This window comes from Schistocerca gregaria, chromosome 5 (assembly GCF_023897955.1).
Source record: "Schistocerca gregaria isolate iqSchGreg1 chromosome 5, iqSchGreg1.2, whole genome shotgun sequence".
NCBI classification, from domain to species: domain Eukaryota; kingdom Metazoa; phylum Arthropoda; class Insecta; order Orthoptera; family Acrididae; genus Schistocerca; species Schistocerca gregaria.
In genome coordinates, this window is record NC_064924.1 from 93,538,492 (window position 1) to 93,553,726 (window position 15,235).

Consider the following 15,235-nt stretch of genomic DNA (forward strand, 5'->3'; position numbering starts at 1 on the left):
CTCCGTCATGGACACTGCAGAATGCCATCTACAGGGGGGCAATATTCTGAGTGCAACTTCGGGCTTCCTCCCATGGCTTTCAGTTTTCGGTGGCAAAGTCATGTTGTGCATTTCTGCCATCGCCATACAGTCTGTCCCCATCCGGACCTGTTCCTCGATGGCCAATCCCTCGAGGTGCTGGACACCCATCTGATCTTCAATGCCCGGTTGACCTGGCCCTCATCTTTGCCAGCTGAAGAGGACGTGCTGGTTACATCTCAATGTTCTTAGGTGTCTGTGTAATACCACTTGGGGTGCAGACCGCTCTATTCTACTGCAATTGTACAAAGCGCTGGCTCAGTCTTGTTTAGACTACAGGAGTCCTGTCTATGGTGCTGAGGCTCCTTTGACATTGCAGATATTAGACCCCATCCACCATTGTGGGGTATGACTTATAACTGGTGCCTTCTGGACAAGCCCTGTGATTAGCCTCTCCACCACTGCGAGTTTTGCGCCAACAACAGCTGATATCTTACGCGCTCTGTATTCGCTGCATCCCAAAGTACACTCCTTTATCCATACACAGAGATCCCCCTCCGCGGCGGCAGCCACGATGTGGGCTTACCATGGCTGCCCGCATTCAGTCGCCCTTTTCCGAGCTCCAGCACTTCCCTTTACCACCTCTTTTCTCCACTCTTGCACGTACCCCTCCATGGTGCGTCTCTTGGCCACAGCTCTGTCTTGATCTTCCTGTCAATTCAAAGGATTCTGTCCCTCCGGAGGCTCTTCACCACCAATTCTACTGTGTCCTCATTCATTCCAGGGTTCGGAAGTGATTTATACTGATGGCTTCATGGTTACTGGTTACACTGGTTATGCTTACACCTCTGTGAGACACACGGAACTTCGTTCCTCGCAAGATGGCTGCAGTGTTTTTACTGCAAGATTGATAGCCCTCTTGCGCGCATTGGACCATGTCCGCTTCTGCTCAGGACTGTCCTTCACTATCTGTAGTGACTCCTTGAGCAGCTTGCAAGCTATTGGCCAATGCTTCCCTTGCCACCCATTGGTCATAGCTATCCTGGACTCCCTTTCTCTCTTTAATCAATGTGGATGCTCCTTGGTTTTCATTTGGACCCCAAGCCATATTGGGATCCCTGGCAATGAACTTGCCGATCAACTGGCTAAATTGGCTACTAACAGGCCATTTCTTGCTATTGGCATTCCGGAAGTAGACTTTTGGTTGGCATTACGTTGTCGGGTTTTGGGCCTTTGGGATGCAGAATGGCACACTCTTTCTTCGTCAAACTAGCTCAGGGTGATCAAGGATTCTACAACTACATGGCGGTCCACCTTCCGGGCCTCTCCTAAGGCCTCTGTTGTCCTTTTCTGGCTCCGCATCGGCCATAATTGGCTGACTTACAGTTATCTCCTTCGTTCTGAGGACCCCTCTCTCTGTCATTGCAGATCAATGTTGACTGTGGTTCACCCCTTACTGGACTGTCGCAACTTAGCCACCCTGCGACGGACTTCCAGCTTTCCTAACTCGCTAACCCTGGCGTTAGCTGACAGTGCCTCAGTGACTGATCTAATTTCTTCGTGATTGGTATTTTTATCGCCTTATTGGTGGGTGGAGGGGATGGCAGGCCGTCTTGCTCCCCCCTTTGTCCCCATTGGACTAGCTTCGACTGGGCTTGGTGGTTCATGGTTCATCCCCACCCTCTGCCTTCCCAATCCTTTCCTTATGGGGTCTGTTTTACCTTAAGTGTCTATCTTGTTTACCTGTGCTTCTTCCTTCATGCCCCTGTCATTAGTCACTTTCTTTCCCTTCTCTCTTATTCTGCCTTTTTCCTTCTTTCTCTGTCAATAGTTTGCAATTTTATGGCCATTGTAGTTCCCTCTTACAGTGTGAGGTTTTTCGGAAGGACTGATGACCGCGTAGTTTGGTACCTCCTCCAATCCAACCAACCAACCAACCAACCAAATGAAGAATTGATAGCCGGAGTTGACAACTATTTTGCAGGCCTGAAGGAAACTCATTTTTGAAATGGGATCAAGGCACTAGAACATCGTTGGACCAAGTATATTAATCTACAAGGAGATTACATAGAAAAAATAAAAACACACATTTCAGTGATATACGTACCTTTTTTCTATTCCATTGCAAGAACTTTTCAAACCACCCTCGTAAGTGCCATAAGTAGTCATATTACGAGAATCAAAACTCTGCAACTCAACAGCACCAGTAGCGCTACCACCAGTTCTTAAAACAGCAACAGTAAATCAACCGTTACCGTGACTGAATGTATCGTTATTAACAATACTAAAATTAAAGTGATAGAGGTAGAAGTAACTCCTTTCAGTTTATTCTTTGTGATGCCCCCCTCCAGTGCCACTCTTCATTTCTGTGTTAAGAATCCTCTTGAGTACAGTAGCATGATGACAAGTTAGCAATTTTCAGATTTTTCCTTATTTGTATTGTGAAACATATCTTGCTAAATTTCATGAATCTAGGCCAATGCGAAGTACCCGGTAAGTTTCGATGAGTGACTTAGTGAGTATCAAAATATGTGACATAAATGACTGTATCTTTGCAATACATTGATTCAGAGGCTTAAATTTATTACACTGCCAAAGAACTGTAGACCTTAGTGTATGACAAATCTGAACTTGATATGTTTACCCATTCCTATGAGAAAGGGTTCTTAACAGTCATATGGACAAGACGGACAGCAAAATGATTCTGTAAGGTTTCCATTTTTACTGACAAAGACACACAACCCTAAAATTACAAAGATCTTATTGCTCAGTGATATTGTAAACAGAATTCCCATTGAAAGTGAACAGCACTGTCTTCCTTTTTACGGGTGATGGCACTTGACAGTGGCCTCTGTTATTGTGTTGTCTCTTTTGCTGCATGTTTGTAATACAAATATTTCACTTGTATAATTTACTGGCTCACATGCATGTGAACAGTTCATGAATTACACGAGAAATTCTTCCTTGCAGCATTGAAAGAAAAGTGGAAGGTAAATTAAATTGATAATGTTACTGCTATTGTGATTGATTGTGGATGAAATGTACATCATTTCAATGAAACAGTCATTCAGATGATCTATGTAACATGTAACTAACTAACTATCTAACTAGTTGAAACATAAGCCGTTGCTAAATTCAAACAAAAGTTACATCCTTAGTTCATGTGCAATTTATCAGAATTCCTGACAATAAATTACCTTATTGATCAGTAATTACCTTGAAGCAAAATTCCAAGACAAAAACTATACCTAGATTTCAGAACTGTTATAGTGATATGCACATGCATTGTGTGCTCTGTGCGGAGGGGGATGGCTTAGCATCACCACTGTGCGCTCTGTCTCTGTTCCATGCCTCACACTCCAGCAGTTGTTTACCCTGGTAACTAGCAACTCTGGGGTGAGCACCACATTGTGCCACTGTTTCTGCTTCTGACTTTCCCCAGAAAAAATTAAATGACTGGAAATCTCTCACTGCAATTTCTTAATGTAATACTTTGCTTTATATCACTTGTAATGAGCACTACAGTAACTAAGTACCCTCACCATACCTATTCTTAACATGAAAATCAATACTAAGTGTTCTACTTGCACCCTGAAGCACACACTACGTACAAACAACAGAAAGATTCTGTTGGTTGGAACATCACATGGTTAACTGCTCCTTGTCACTGTGCATTGTGCCACCATACGCTTTCTTACATGCATAACACTGTAGTTCTTTTCTCATGGAGGACAGTTGGAAAGGAGGGACAGATCACTCTGACGTCCAAATTGAGATGGATCCATTTGTTGTGAGGAAGCGATAGAAAAACATGTAAGGGTAGGTAAGGAGAGAGACTGTTTGATTTGATGGATCTTGCCTAGATGAGTGTTTCCACATGTGCCCTGTGAATGATTTAATGGGTGCTTTAAATGCTTTTAAGTAATCGAGATGATGTTGTTGAAGTTAAATTTCTGTTAATGACATTTATTGTCGGAGGACAGTTCCACAATGGTCGTCTTGCAGATAATAAGTTGCAGTATTGTTTCAAAATTGGTCAGCAATGCTCGAAGATGTAAAGAAGTCTAACTTAAATACATGGCAGTTTCTCTGAATATATGCCATTGACTTAATGGAACTGAATGCGTGGAATACACAACAGACTGAATGAACATGACTATCATATTACTGAGTTGACTGTCGCATTGTGCGCAGCTGCTACTTAAAGACTTTTGTAGGAAGGGTTTTAAATAGTGTCAAAATACAAAGCTGTTACATTCTTAATAGCAAAATAAAATCCAGTAATTTTAAGCAATATAGGGTTATTTATACGTACCATGCAAACTACAAGAGAATTTTTGAATCGCTGACAGATAAACACAAAGATAACTTTTTAGTTTTCAGAATAAATTCTTTGATAAGCTAGAGTGCAAATGCATACTGAAGCTTCCTGTCAGATTCCTCGTATTCTATGTTAAGGAATCTTTTACGTCTGTGGTATATTTCTTTCACCTTGTCAGTTGCACAGTTTCGTGGACCTTTGTTGTCAAAGACTTTCCTTATCTCACTGTTGCACACACTGTCAAGCTCCTTAAGATTCGGGAAAATAATAAACAGATCTTGCCAATGCTCATTGTTTGTCCTGCAGCTGCCCTATTTCAAAAATAAGATATGTTTCCGTTCCTTCCATTTTCTTCTTGACTTTTTCTCCTTTTTTGTATTCCTTAGTATTTTCTCAAATATTTTTGCACAGTGACCAGCACATCAGTGTCAACCTTCTAGTTGTTATACTGTATTTTGAAGGCAGAGACAATCATTTGTTTGTTCCAGTCTTTTGAGGTTGTTTTCTCCCTCCAAACTATCTTCATAACAACTGTTTTTCATAACAACTGTTTTTCCTATGATTCCAACCACTTGTACCATTTCTGCTGACTTTATTCACACATCTAGTGCCTTTCCTCCTTTCATACTGCCCAGTGCTGATTCTAGTTCTTCCCAGATCAAATCGTTTTCAATTGCCCTCCCCTCATTTGGCCTCTCTTCCTCAGTTATCGAGTGTGAATTTAAAAGAGATGTGAATTGGTATGTCCACATTACTTTCAACTTTTTGTATTATTTACTTATTTTCCATTTCATCCAGCATCGTGGTGTTTTTACTATCTCATGGCACTCACATGTGTGCAAATAGTGCCGGAAGTAAACTTCAGCCGGGGCTAGATAAGCCAGTGCTCGGCCGTTCAGCAGGCAGTTCTCGACTCGCTGAGTGCGGAGAAGATCGGCTTTCCATCAAAGTATTCTCTTCCATCATTTAATGTTGTTCTTCCAATGTGTGTAGTGCTAGTTCTGATTTTCTTATTTAGTGTAAGGCTTGCGCTCATATTTCCTCCCTGTAATGAAACACATTAATTGATTAGAATTGTTTTTCGCATTTCTGATAATGTTACTTCATACCATTTGATATTATTTGACTCCTCTTCCAATGCCATTAACCTATCTTTCTCTCCTAGAGTCCTGCAATTTATTTACAGTATAAATATTTATTTTGCTCTAGTGCCAGTCTGTGCAGTCTGTAGTTACAACAGATAATATTTAGTGTAATTATTCTGAATATTATTTCTTGTTAAAAGTGCTGAATCGTGATTGATGACAAGTATTAATTTAAGTGGTTATTTATTGTAACAATAATGGAAATTTTTCTGTACAGGCTTGTGAAGGGTATGAACTTCTCTGCAGTTGTGTTTGACACTGCACCAACTGGCCATACACTTAGATTGTTGTCATTCCCTCAAGTTGTTGAAAAAGGACTCGGCAAGATTATACGATTGAAAATGAAAATTAGCCCTTTCGTTTCCCAGGTATGTGTAAGTAAAAGAATGTGTTGTTAGCAGTAGCAAAGTAAGAAAAGTTAAGAACTACAACAGAAAGAAAAGATGAATAACTGTATGTAAATTATATACCAGCAATTTTTTTTCTTTTTTTTCTTTTTGTAGTATGTCAGTTCCTTTTTTCGACATTGGTGTGAAGTTACCAGGTGTATATGCATGCTTTCAATAATATTGGTAGCATTTAGTATCATACTAGGCATAAGTTTTGGAGTAATGACCATCAAAGATCCCAACTTTTCCTGTAATTTGCAACATTTTCTAATGATAAAATTTGTTGAAACATTTTAAAAACTTGGTTTATTTACACCATTTACAAAGTCAGAAATCTGAAGCAAATACAAGTAAACATAGGGTGCAGTGCAATGTGTCTCTGTGTTACACAATTGCAAATAGATCACGGTTCATATGTTCACTTCTTTTCACATTTTTTGATGCTTTTTATTTTTATCATCATAATTATCGTCATCATCGTCTTCTTGAAGTACAAGGCATATTGAAAAAGAAAGGGCCATTCAGTCATTAAAAAGGGTATTAAATAGACGCAGTTTTTTTGTTGTTGTTGTTGTTTTCGTGCCCAAAAATTTACTTTACTTTTCCACATAGTCATTGTTCATTTCCAGCTCTTTCCATAATTTTAACACACTAGATTTTTCAAACCCTTTGCATAAAACTTCTCCAGCTGGAAAATGGAAACAACTGACATCTGTGATCTTGAGTTCCTCGTCATCATCAAACCATTGTTTCTGGTACAGGAAGACATATAGTTGCTGTGTACGGAGTTTTGACCGTACGGAGAGTAGTTAAAAAGTTCCCAATGAAAGTGCTACATCTTATTCTTGGTATGGACAATGGAGTGGAAACATGTCTTCTTATGGAGGAAGTTTATCTTTGCACACGATTTATGATATCTGAGCTTTTTTGTGACAGTTGTGTAATTGTGGAGTGTCCAACATCAGGAAATTCATCGGCCACATCACCAACCATCAGTTTTTGGTTCACTTGTTCCATGATTTGATTGGTTTGGGTACTGGGTGTACCACACCATTCCTCATTGCACACACTTGTATGGCAACTTTTGAAGTCTTGATAGCATTGTCTAATGTGTTCTTCAATCATTAGTGTAGGCTCATAAACTAGCCACAACTGTTCATTGTTTCAAGCAGCTGAAAATCCGTATGCACATGAAAATACAGTTATAGCAAGGATTTCACAAGTATCGGGAGAAATTTTTGTAAGAGGCACTGTTTGTTACCCATAGTCAAATGACTACTGAATTAAAACAATGACTTCATGGTTTTGTAGATGAGCAATAGATAGGGCAGCATTTGGGCAACTTTGACCTATGCTGCCAACATTTAACTAAAAGAAAATGTCCCTTACTTTTTGAGTACACCATGTGTTCATGTGATAACTTCTTTATGCATGTCAGTAAATAATTTTAGGAGTGAAGGTAACAACTCACCAGATAGTTATTCTGAGTCATTGATAGGCACATACACAACTTGTCAAATAGGCCAATTTCATGGTATTTTTTTGTGCTTCCCTCCCCAGTGAAGAACCTTTCATTCCAAAGCTGTGGAAGAAAATCTGCCTCACATTACTGTCAGTTTCTCCATTATGGGCAAGATTTTAAATGAGCAGCAGCAAATGTTGAACATAGTTTAATTTACAAAATCGTTGTGGCTTTTGTGACCACTTATTGACATATTGCCTATTGGCTTCTGTCTTGGGTTCTTCGGCCAGTGTTTGACATTTTCTGACTTCATATTGCTCAAAAAAGGTGTGTAGACTATATACAAGCCAAATATGAAAGAGTGTGTCTGATGAACAAAAGAAAAAAAGGGATTAGGGCCCAATTGCAATGTCAGGATTATACTGCATACTCTGTACATTTGGAAAAGTGTATGTGGGAAAGACGAATCCACAAATCCATTTAAACCAGGATCACAGAACATAAATGGTACTGTGGGTTGCGACATGTTGAGAAATCAGCTATGGTGAAGCACGTGCTGTGTGAGACTTGACAGTATAATGAAACTCACCAGGATGGAACTGCTCATGGTGGAGAAGAGCTGCCGTGCCTGCTCGTTCAGGGAAGCCATAGAAATCCACAAAAATGATGAAAGCTTAAACAAAAAAGAGGAATGCCTCAAGCTAAATGGAGCATGGGTTCCTGTACTGCAGTGAACGACCATTGCAAGTACAAGGGGATAACACGGCAGTAATGACGAGGGAAAACCCCTCAGATGTTGACGTAATAGGTACTTATGATCTGTGGTCGTAAGCTTGTTGCCAGTCCAACATGAGCAATGGAGGGTGAAATTTTAACAATGCCAGCCATTCATGCTGGTGGAACATCAGAAAATTCACTAAACAAATTTCAAGAGAAGAAACAAAGACAGAAGCCAACAGGCATTATGTCTTAATGTAATTTACATAATGATGTGAATTACATTTTAAGTACTCATTATAACGTTCACTCACTGCTGCTTAATTTTGTCTGAAGGCAATGAAGTAATGTGAGGAAAAAAAGTAGAACTATCAAAGAATGATTTCAGGCTATTGCAGTTCCATTTTCTCATTCTTACTGGAAACCAGATCTTTTGAGTTTTAAAGCCCAAACAAATTTTAGTGCTGTTGTACTTTCTTCATGCACTGGTTTTTTTCTACTGCAAGGTAAGAGTACTGTAGGATCCTACAGATGCAGTCACGAATGATCATGGGTCAGTTTAAGCTTGTTCTGCGCACATGCGTTATGCATTCTCTGACAGACAGTGAACATTCAGTAGGATTCTGAGTACTCTGTCATAACCAATGCAAACATTAAACATCATTGTAGTTAGTTATTTAGTGAGGTTTTATTCGATTCATTGTGAGTTGTCTTTGGTGGTGGTGGCAAGCAACAAATTCTACATACGCAAGCGAGAGACATTATTTGTAAGGTACTTGCTTCTTCAGGTGCAAAGCACATGCATGTGCATACTGCACTTGTTGTTTAGAACCAGCAACAATGCAAACTCCGTCGTGCCTTGACCGGGATAAACTGCCTTCATTCATGAATCAGACTAGGCATAAAAAATGTCGATTGATACCTTGAGAACTTTTTATTTATTAATTATTTTTTTCCTCCCCTATTCATCTCATGCGATAACTTTGTTGAACAGAAAAGTGCACCAGGTTAGCAGTTTCTGCAACATGCCCTGAAGTTGGATGTACAGTTTGAAATGGAATACAAATATCACCACTTTCAGAAAAGCGTCACATGTACAGGACGAAAAAATATAAAAGGAGAAAGCTATGTGAAAGTAATATCTTCTGGATGATTAGGTCCATCATTTTCCTCTTTTAGTGCTTCAACAATGGACTCTTTCAAAACCTTCTACTGGAGTCTTCTAAGGTGTGTTCTGATGTTTACCGGAGACTGAACAATGTTGAAAGCTGGTTACACATTCACATGTAAATGGATATTCTCCCACTTTTTTTCTAAAGAAGGGTGGGGTGTTATGGGTGGCCTGTTAGTTTTAGAAAGGTATTGATAGAAGGCAGTACAAGATGGGGTTGGAGGGATGTTTTCAAAATGTCAGAAAAAAAAGAAAAATTATTATTGTGCTGCCAAATTGGCCTCCTGGGAATTGTTTGTATTCCTAACAGCGTGTTATTTACTGTCTTGATTGCTGAAATATTTGACATTAACAAGATGTAACCATAATCTCTCTTGCTCTCATACTCACTCTTGGTCACTTCAGTGTTCCCATACTTCTCTTCTGTAAATGTTAAATCTTTAGATGTATGATTTACAGATCTAACAGTACTTTGAGAACAGGGCATGCTGGGTGTGTCGTAGCACAAATAGGTATTTAGACACCAATTTGATCTACCACCCATCCCAGAAGCAAGCAGTACTAAACACAATCTTTCTTTCTGTTTTCTCTTTGGATTGCTTGCTATTAGTATCTAGCCAGTAGCTATGGTCTACCGATAAGAGCGCGAGAAATGTTTACCCCTTAATTCCTCTTCTTCAGAGAAAGCATGGAAGAATGCCTTTATGTAATGGAATATGACACTGACCTGTGGTCATCTCAAGACCACCCCAGGAGGGGGGTCAAAGCTTGGCATTGTTGAAGAAATAGAATGGAAAAATGGTGTGACATAGTATTCAACAATAGTATACATTGCTACAGACAGTTGACTAGGCATAAAATATGTCAATTGATACTTTGAACTTTTTACTGTTTTTGTCTAAGTGTGACACAAGAAACAAAACACAGGGTACAACAATGTCACTTTGGCTTGTACTGCTTCAGGGTATATTTCCAAGGTTAGCAACAAAAGCTGAATCTAGCACAATTTGTTCATATTTTCTGCTGCTCCAACACCAGGGAGCCAGGAGATCAACATGTTGTTGTTTTTATTCTGAATTTAATTGCATTTTCCATCACTTTCAAGTTAACATGCAAATTTTGTGAGAGTAAAGTAACAATAGTATTCACTGTGCTTTCATTGTCAAAGCTGTAATAGCAGTAAATTGAAGTGATCAATAATGACTGCATATGAGAACTGAGTCTTTGTTGGGGTACATGGATCCAAGTGTTCAAGTTTCATAATTAGTTTATACAGACAATATAATGCTATTTTCGTCGTGGTAGCCGTCATGACTATTCTTGGCAAGTCTGGCATGGCAAAATGAAGGGAAAAATTAATAATAAAGTCTGCATATTGTATTTTCAATACATATTTAATTTGCCAATGTACGTTTTGAAGTAAAACGTAATCAGTGTTATTATTGAAAATTGTGTATGTTTATATACTAATTCTAACAACTTGTGGAAGCTTTTTCACTGCAGTGTCATTGCACAGATATCAGCAAAATTTACAGATATGCATTCTGATGTGTTGACATCACAGTGCAGGCCCTCTCCTAACTAACTGAAACCATGATGGTAAAGCTGTGCTTTGAAATGTACATTAACAAATTAAGTATGCTATTAAAGAGACAGTTTATAATTTTTATTGTTAAGTTTTCCAATATAATGCCAGTTTTAAGTTAATCACAGTACAAACAAGAAGAAAATTTACTGTGAAAGAAGTGAAAGTTCTTAGGTGAACAATAACTTAAAGAACACCAGTTGTAAATTCCTAACTTTCAGGAGACTGAACCAGGAAAAGATTCATAATTGAAGCAGTAGTTAGTTTCACGCACGTGAGAAACACCGTGAAGGCTTCGGGATTACTTCAAATTTCCAGACTGAAAGTGGTGGAGACAGGAAGATTGCAACAGTAGGCAGCATGGAATTCAAAATTAGTATAGGCTGCTGTATGAGAATGATAAAGTGAGTGGGGATTCATTACAGTAAAGACCAAATAGAGCTCAGTGAGTTCCCACTTCACAGAATGAAGAACTACTGGCACTTCAACATTATGGAATCAGCCTAAGGGAACAATAAGCAGACACTTGTTTATTTTGGCATGATGTAGAATGATATATTGTTGTTACAAGATGTTCTGGCAATGAAAAGGACAGATCAGTAATGATGAGTGCTCTGGTTGATGATGATGATGATGATGATGATGATGATGATGATGATGATGATGATGATGATGATCATCATCATCAGCTGCCCCACTATGTGGTTATTCACAGGGGACCATATCAAAAAAGAAACCTCAAATTGGTTGATGGTTGTTTGGAGCAGAACACTAGTCTACTTGATTAACAGGAGGGGAATGGTGATGCTGGATTCTTTCAGGTAACACCTTCCCAGGGAAGCTAAGGTTCTGATATCTAAAGATAACACAGTGTCAGTAATAATAGGCTGTTTTCCTATGTTAAAAATATGGTTCGGATTATTATTATTATCCTGAGTGATTGTTATAATCAAATAGCATTTACGGCCTATACTCCTGCAAAGTATGTTGTTCATGTGATTAATGCTTAAAAATCATTAAGTATAAAGATTTGCTCACACAATAAAAAAGGCTCCGTTATTGGCTGAAGCTCTGGTGATGTCACAGATGAGAAGCAAGATGAAGCTATATGTGTCTTATAGGAATGTTAACCAAAGTTACTAGATTCTTGCATACGTTTCTGCAAATAGTTTAGCTATTTAGTGATGGAATATGCAATTACAATTTTTAAGTAACAGTAGAAAGGAATTTTGTGAATGCTCATAGTAGAAACCTTCCAAAAGTTGCTACGTTTATGTTCCACCCATTTACAGCGGTGATCTGTGCAAGGACGAACATTCTTTTCCCTGCTTCCTGCAACGTCGTTTAACTCTCAAAACTAAGAGCTGCAGAACTTTTACAAATGCGTCCATATCTAGTATCTAATTGTAGACTAGCAGGCATGAAATGACTGAGAGCACAGTAAAATTATCCTTAGCAAATATTAGTGCTGATTTCCTTATACAGCAAACTCTGGAGAAGTCCAGCTCTGTGGTGCAATGGATAGTGTATCTGACTACGGTTAAAGAGAAAACTGGTTCAAATACTGGAAGGATCATATATTTTTTTAGAAGTGTTGCACGAAATATGAAAATACTGTTAGCAAGAATTCACTGCAGCCACTGTTTAGATGGTGGGATGTATTATATATAGCTACACATTAATCTTTGTCTCTGAGAAATGGATAACTGAGGATAAATGCATTTACTTTGCATGCAAACAATACATCTTTTTGGAAAGCATTGCTTGTAGTGAAGATATCAACACATGCCAACAGCACAGAACAACGAGGTGTAGGACAATGAGGTTTTGTTTGGGGAGATACGTAAAGCGTTCACAACATGTGGGTAGCACAAACATAAGGCTGTGATGTAAACTAATGTTTGTGTCGGAAGCAGACTTACTTCATCTTTATTTAAGATTATGAAACTTCAAAAGTTTAAACAGTAAGGACTCTAGCTGGTTATACAAAGATAAAAAACATTGTTTCTAATAAGGTAAAAAGTTTGTGGTAACATCAACAGAAAAATATATTTTTGGACATGACGTGTGTGAACAGCAAATGAAAATGTAAGCATATGCAAACAGCAAGGAAAACAAAATAAGTGTCTGATTGGTGTGGTGAAGTTTTGTAATAGTGATTTGGTTTTGATGTAAAAGGACTGTTGAGTCATTTTACAAATAAGTTAAAACATTCTTTTGGTTGTATTTGAGTCAACGATTTATAGATAATCACCTTATAAATTTTGGTGGACTACCACTTTACCGACTGAGCTACCGAGTGATGTGCTAGATAGTGGGTATAATGACAATTTTTATTAACAGTTTAATTTTGTCGAATGACTCTATCCTTCCATTTAATAGTGGGAAAACATTTCTCGGAGGTAAATTGATGTCACCTTCAGAGTGCAAGAATTTTTGCATCAACGTGGTGGCATTTTGCTGGTGCTATGCAACCACATTGTACGCATCTTCTCATTCTTTGGCACATTTAAAAACAATTTTTCAGGAGTTTTTGTACCTGTATTTGTACAGAGTGGTACCACACGCTATTTGCAAACTGGTTTGCTGTAATGTAAATTCCAAAGCAACACAATTAGCTTCATGACAGTAGGAGCAGTGAGTTAGCCAGTGACGTCATGTGCATCACATGACTTAAAAGGAGCATTTTTGTGGCATTTCAAATCATTTGAATTTCATTTCCATTCCTTTAAAAGAGGGAAAAAGTATATTATGGCCATAAAATTACATAATTAACCATTTAAGACAATTTCCAGAAAATGATCAAATACCCATTACTGGTACAATGACCACACAACTTCAAGTAATGGATGCTGTTGTGAACAGGCCTTTCAAGGTTCATATTCAGCAGCCTGTCGTATGAAGCAACTAAAGGGAGTTTCCACGTTTCGGCCTTTATGTGATGGTCCCCTGTAGGGTTTGACCTCCATTCTTCAAAATTTTCCCAAAGAGCGAGCCAATTGGGGAAGGGTGCCTTAAAATGTGCTTCGTGTCCATCGTGCATTGAGATCTTTAGCCAACTTTCTTGTCATCGCATTGCAGTCCTGCCCATTCTCCATCTCTTGGGCGAGGACACCTTCCTGGGTGCCTTTTCCACGATGCACTATGCAGTGTCGATTTCTGCATCGACGATGACCATGGACTTCTTTGCACCTGATATCCAGCACGGTAGCCAATCCGTTGTGGTGGGGCTGCCATGTACCCAGTTGGTTGTAGCCCCCTGACCACTCTGCTGATGCGTGCCGTTAACTCCCCACATACACCAAAGGGTGGATGCCCATCCCCCTGGAGCATTGGGACTCCTGGCAATGACCATCGTGCCAGGTGGCCTTTGCTGTGGCTGGGTGACATCCATGGGAGGGCCCCTGTTTGGAGAGTGTGGGATCAGGGTGGAAGACACGCGATGGAACATAGTCCATCATCTCTTGCTGATGGTGAAACCAGCAGTCTCTAAGCGATCACGAGCTCAATTCAACGCACAGAAGTGCAAGCCCAAATCGTTTCTCTCCCTGGCGACACCACGGGAGGAACGTCAGGCTAAGGTTGGCAGCGGATCTTATTCACCCCGGTACCTCGTATGTTCGAGAGTTGATGGGGAATCTTTCATGACAATGAAGCCTCAGTTTTTTGTTGAGCATTTAGAGGACAAGTTTGGGGAGGTGGAGAGCTTGTCCAAAATGAGATCTGGGTCAGTCTTGATCAAAAGAGCATCCTCTGCCCAGTCAGGGCAATTACTCGCTTGTGACGAGCTGGGGGATGTTTCTGTAATCACACGCCCCATAAGAGCTTAAATATGGTCCAGGGTATCATTTCACAGAGACCTTCTTTTGCAGTCCAACGATGAACTGCATGCCAATTTAGAGCGGCGAGGTGTACATTTCGTTCGGCGTGTCCATCGGGGCCCGAAGAATAATCAGGTTGCCACCGGTGCCTTCATCTTGGCCTTCAAGGGTGATATATTGCCCGAGAAGGTCAAGGTGATGGTCTACTGATGTGATGTAGAGCCCTATATCCCTCCCCTGATGCAGTGCTTTAAGTGCCGGAAGTTCTGCCATATGTCTTCCTGCTGTACTTCCAGTGTCACATGCCGAGATTGCAGACTTCCATCACATCCCAATACTCCATGTGCCCCGCCTCCCATCTGTGTCAACTGCGGAGAGCACCATTTGCCTTGCTCGCCTGACTGCAGGATTCTCCAGAAAGAAAGGAAAGTCGTGGAGTACAAGACCCTAGACAGACTGACCTATACTGAGGCTAAGAGAGAATTTGAACACCTGCTTCCAGTGCGTATGAAATTGTCTTATGCCGCCGCTACAATAGTTCTGGCACCATCAGCTCTGCCAACCCAGGTCACCTCTCAGAGCCGGAAGGCTACACCTCCCTCTTGA

At 39.8% G+C, this 15,235-nt stretch overlaps 1 protein-coding gene across 1 annotated transcript in view; it reads left to right on the forward strand.

Moving 5' to 3' along the window:
- LOC126272863 (ATPase ASNA1 homolog) overlaps positions 1-15,235 on the forward strand; it is a 73,334-nt gene that overhangs the window by 39,218 nt on the left and 18,881 nt on the right. Inside the window, exon 4 of the mRNA XM_049976082.1 lies at positions 5,702-5,852. Coding sequence (XP_049832039.1) covers positions 5,702-5,852 — 151 coding nt within the window. The remainder of the gene's footprint in view (positions 1-5,701; positions 5,853-15,235) is intronic.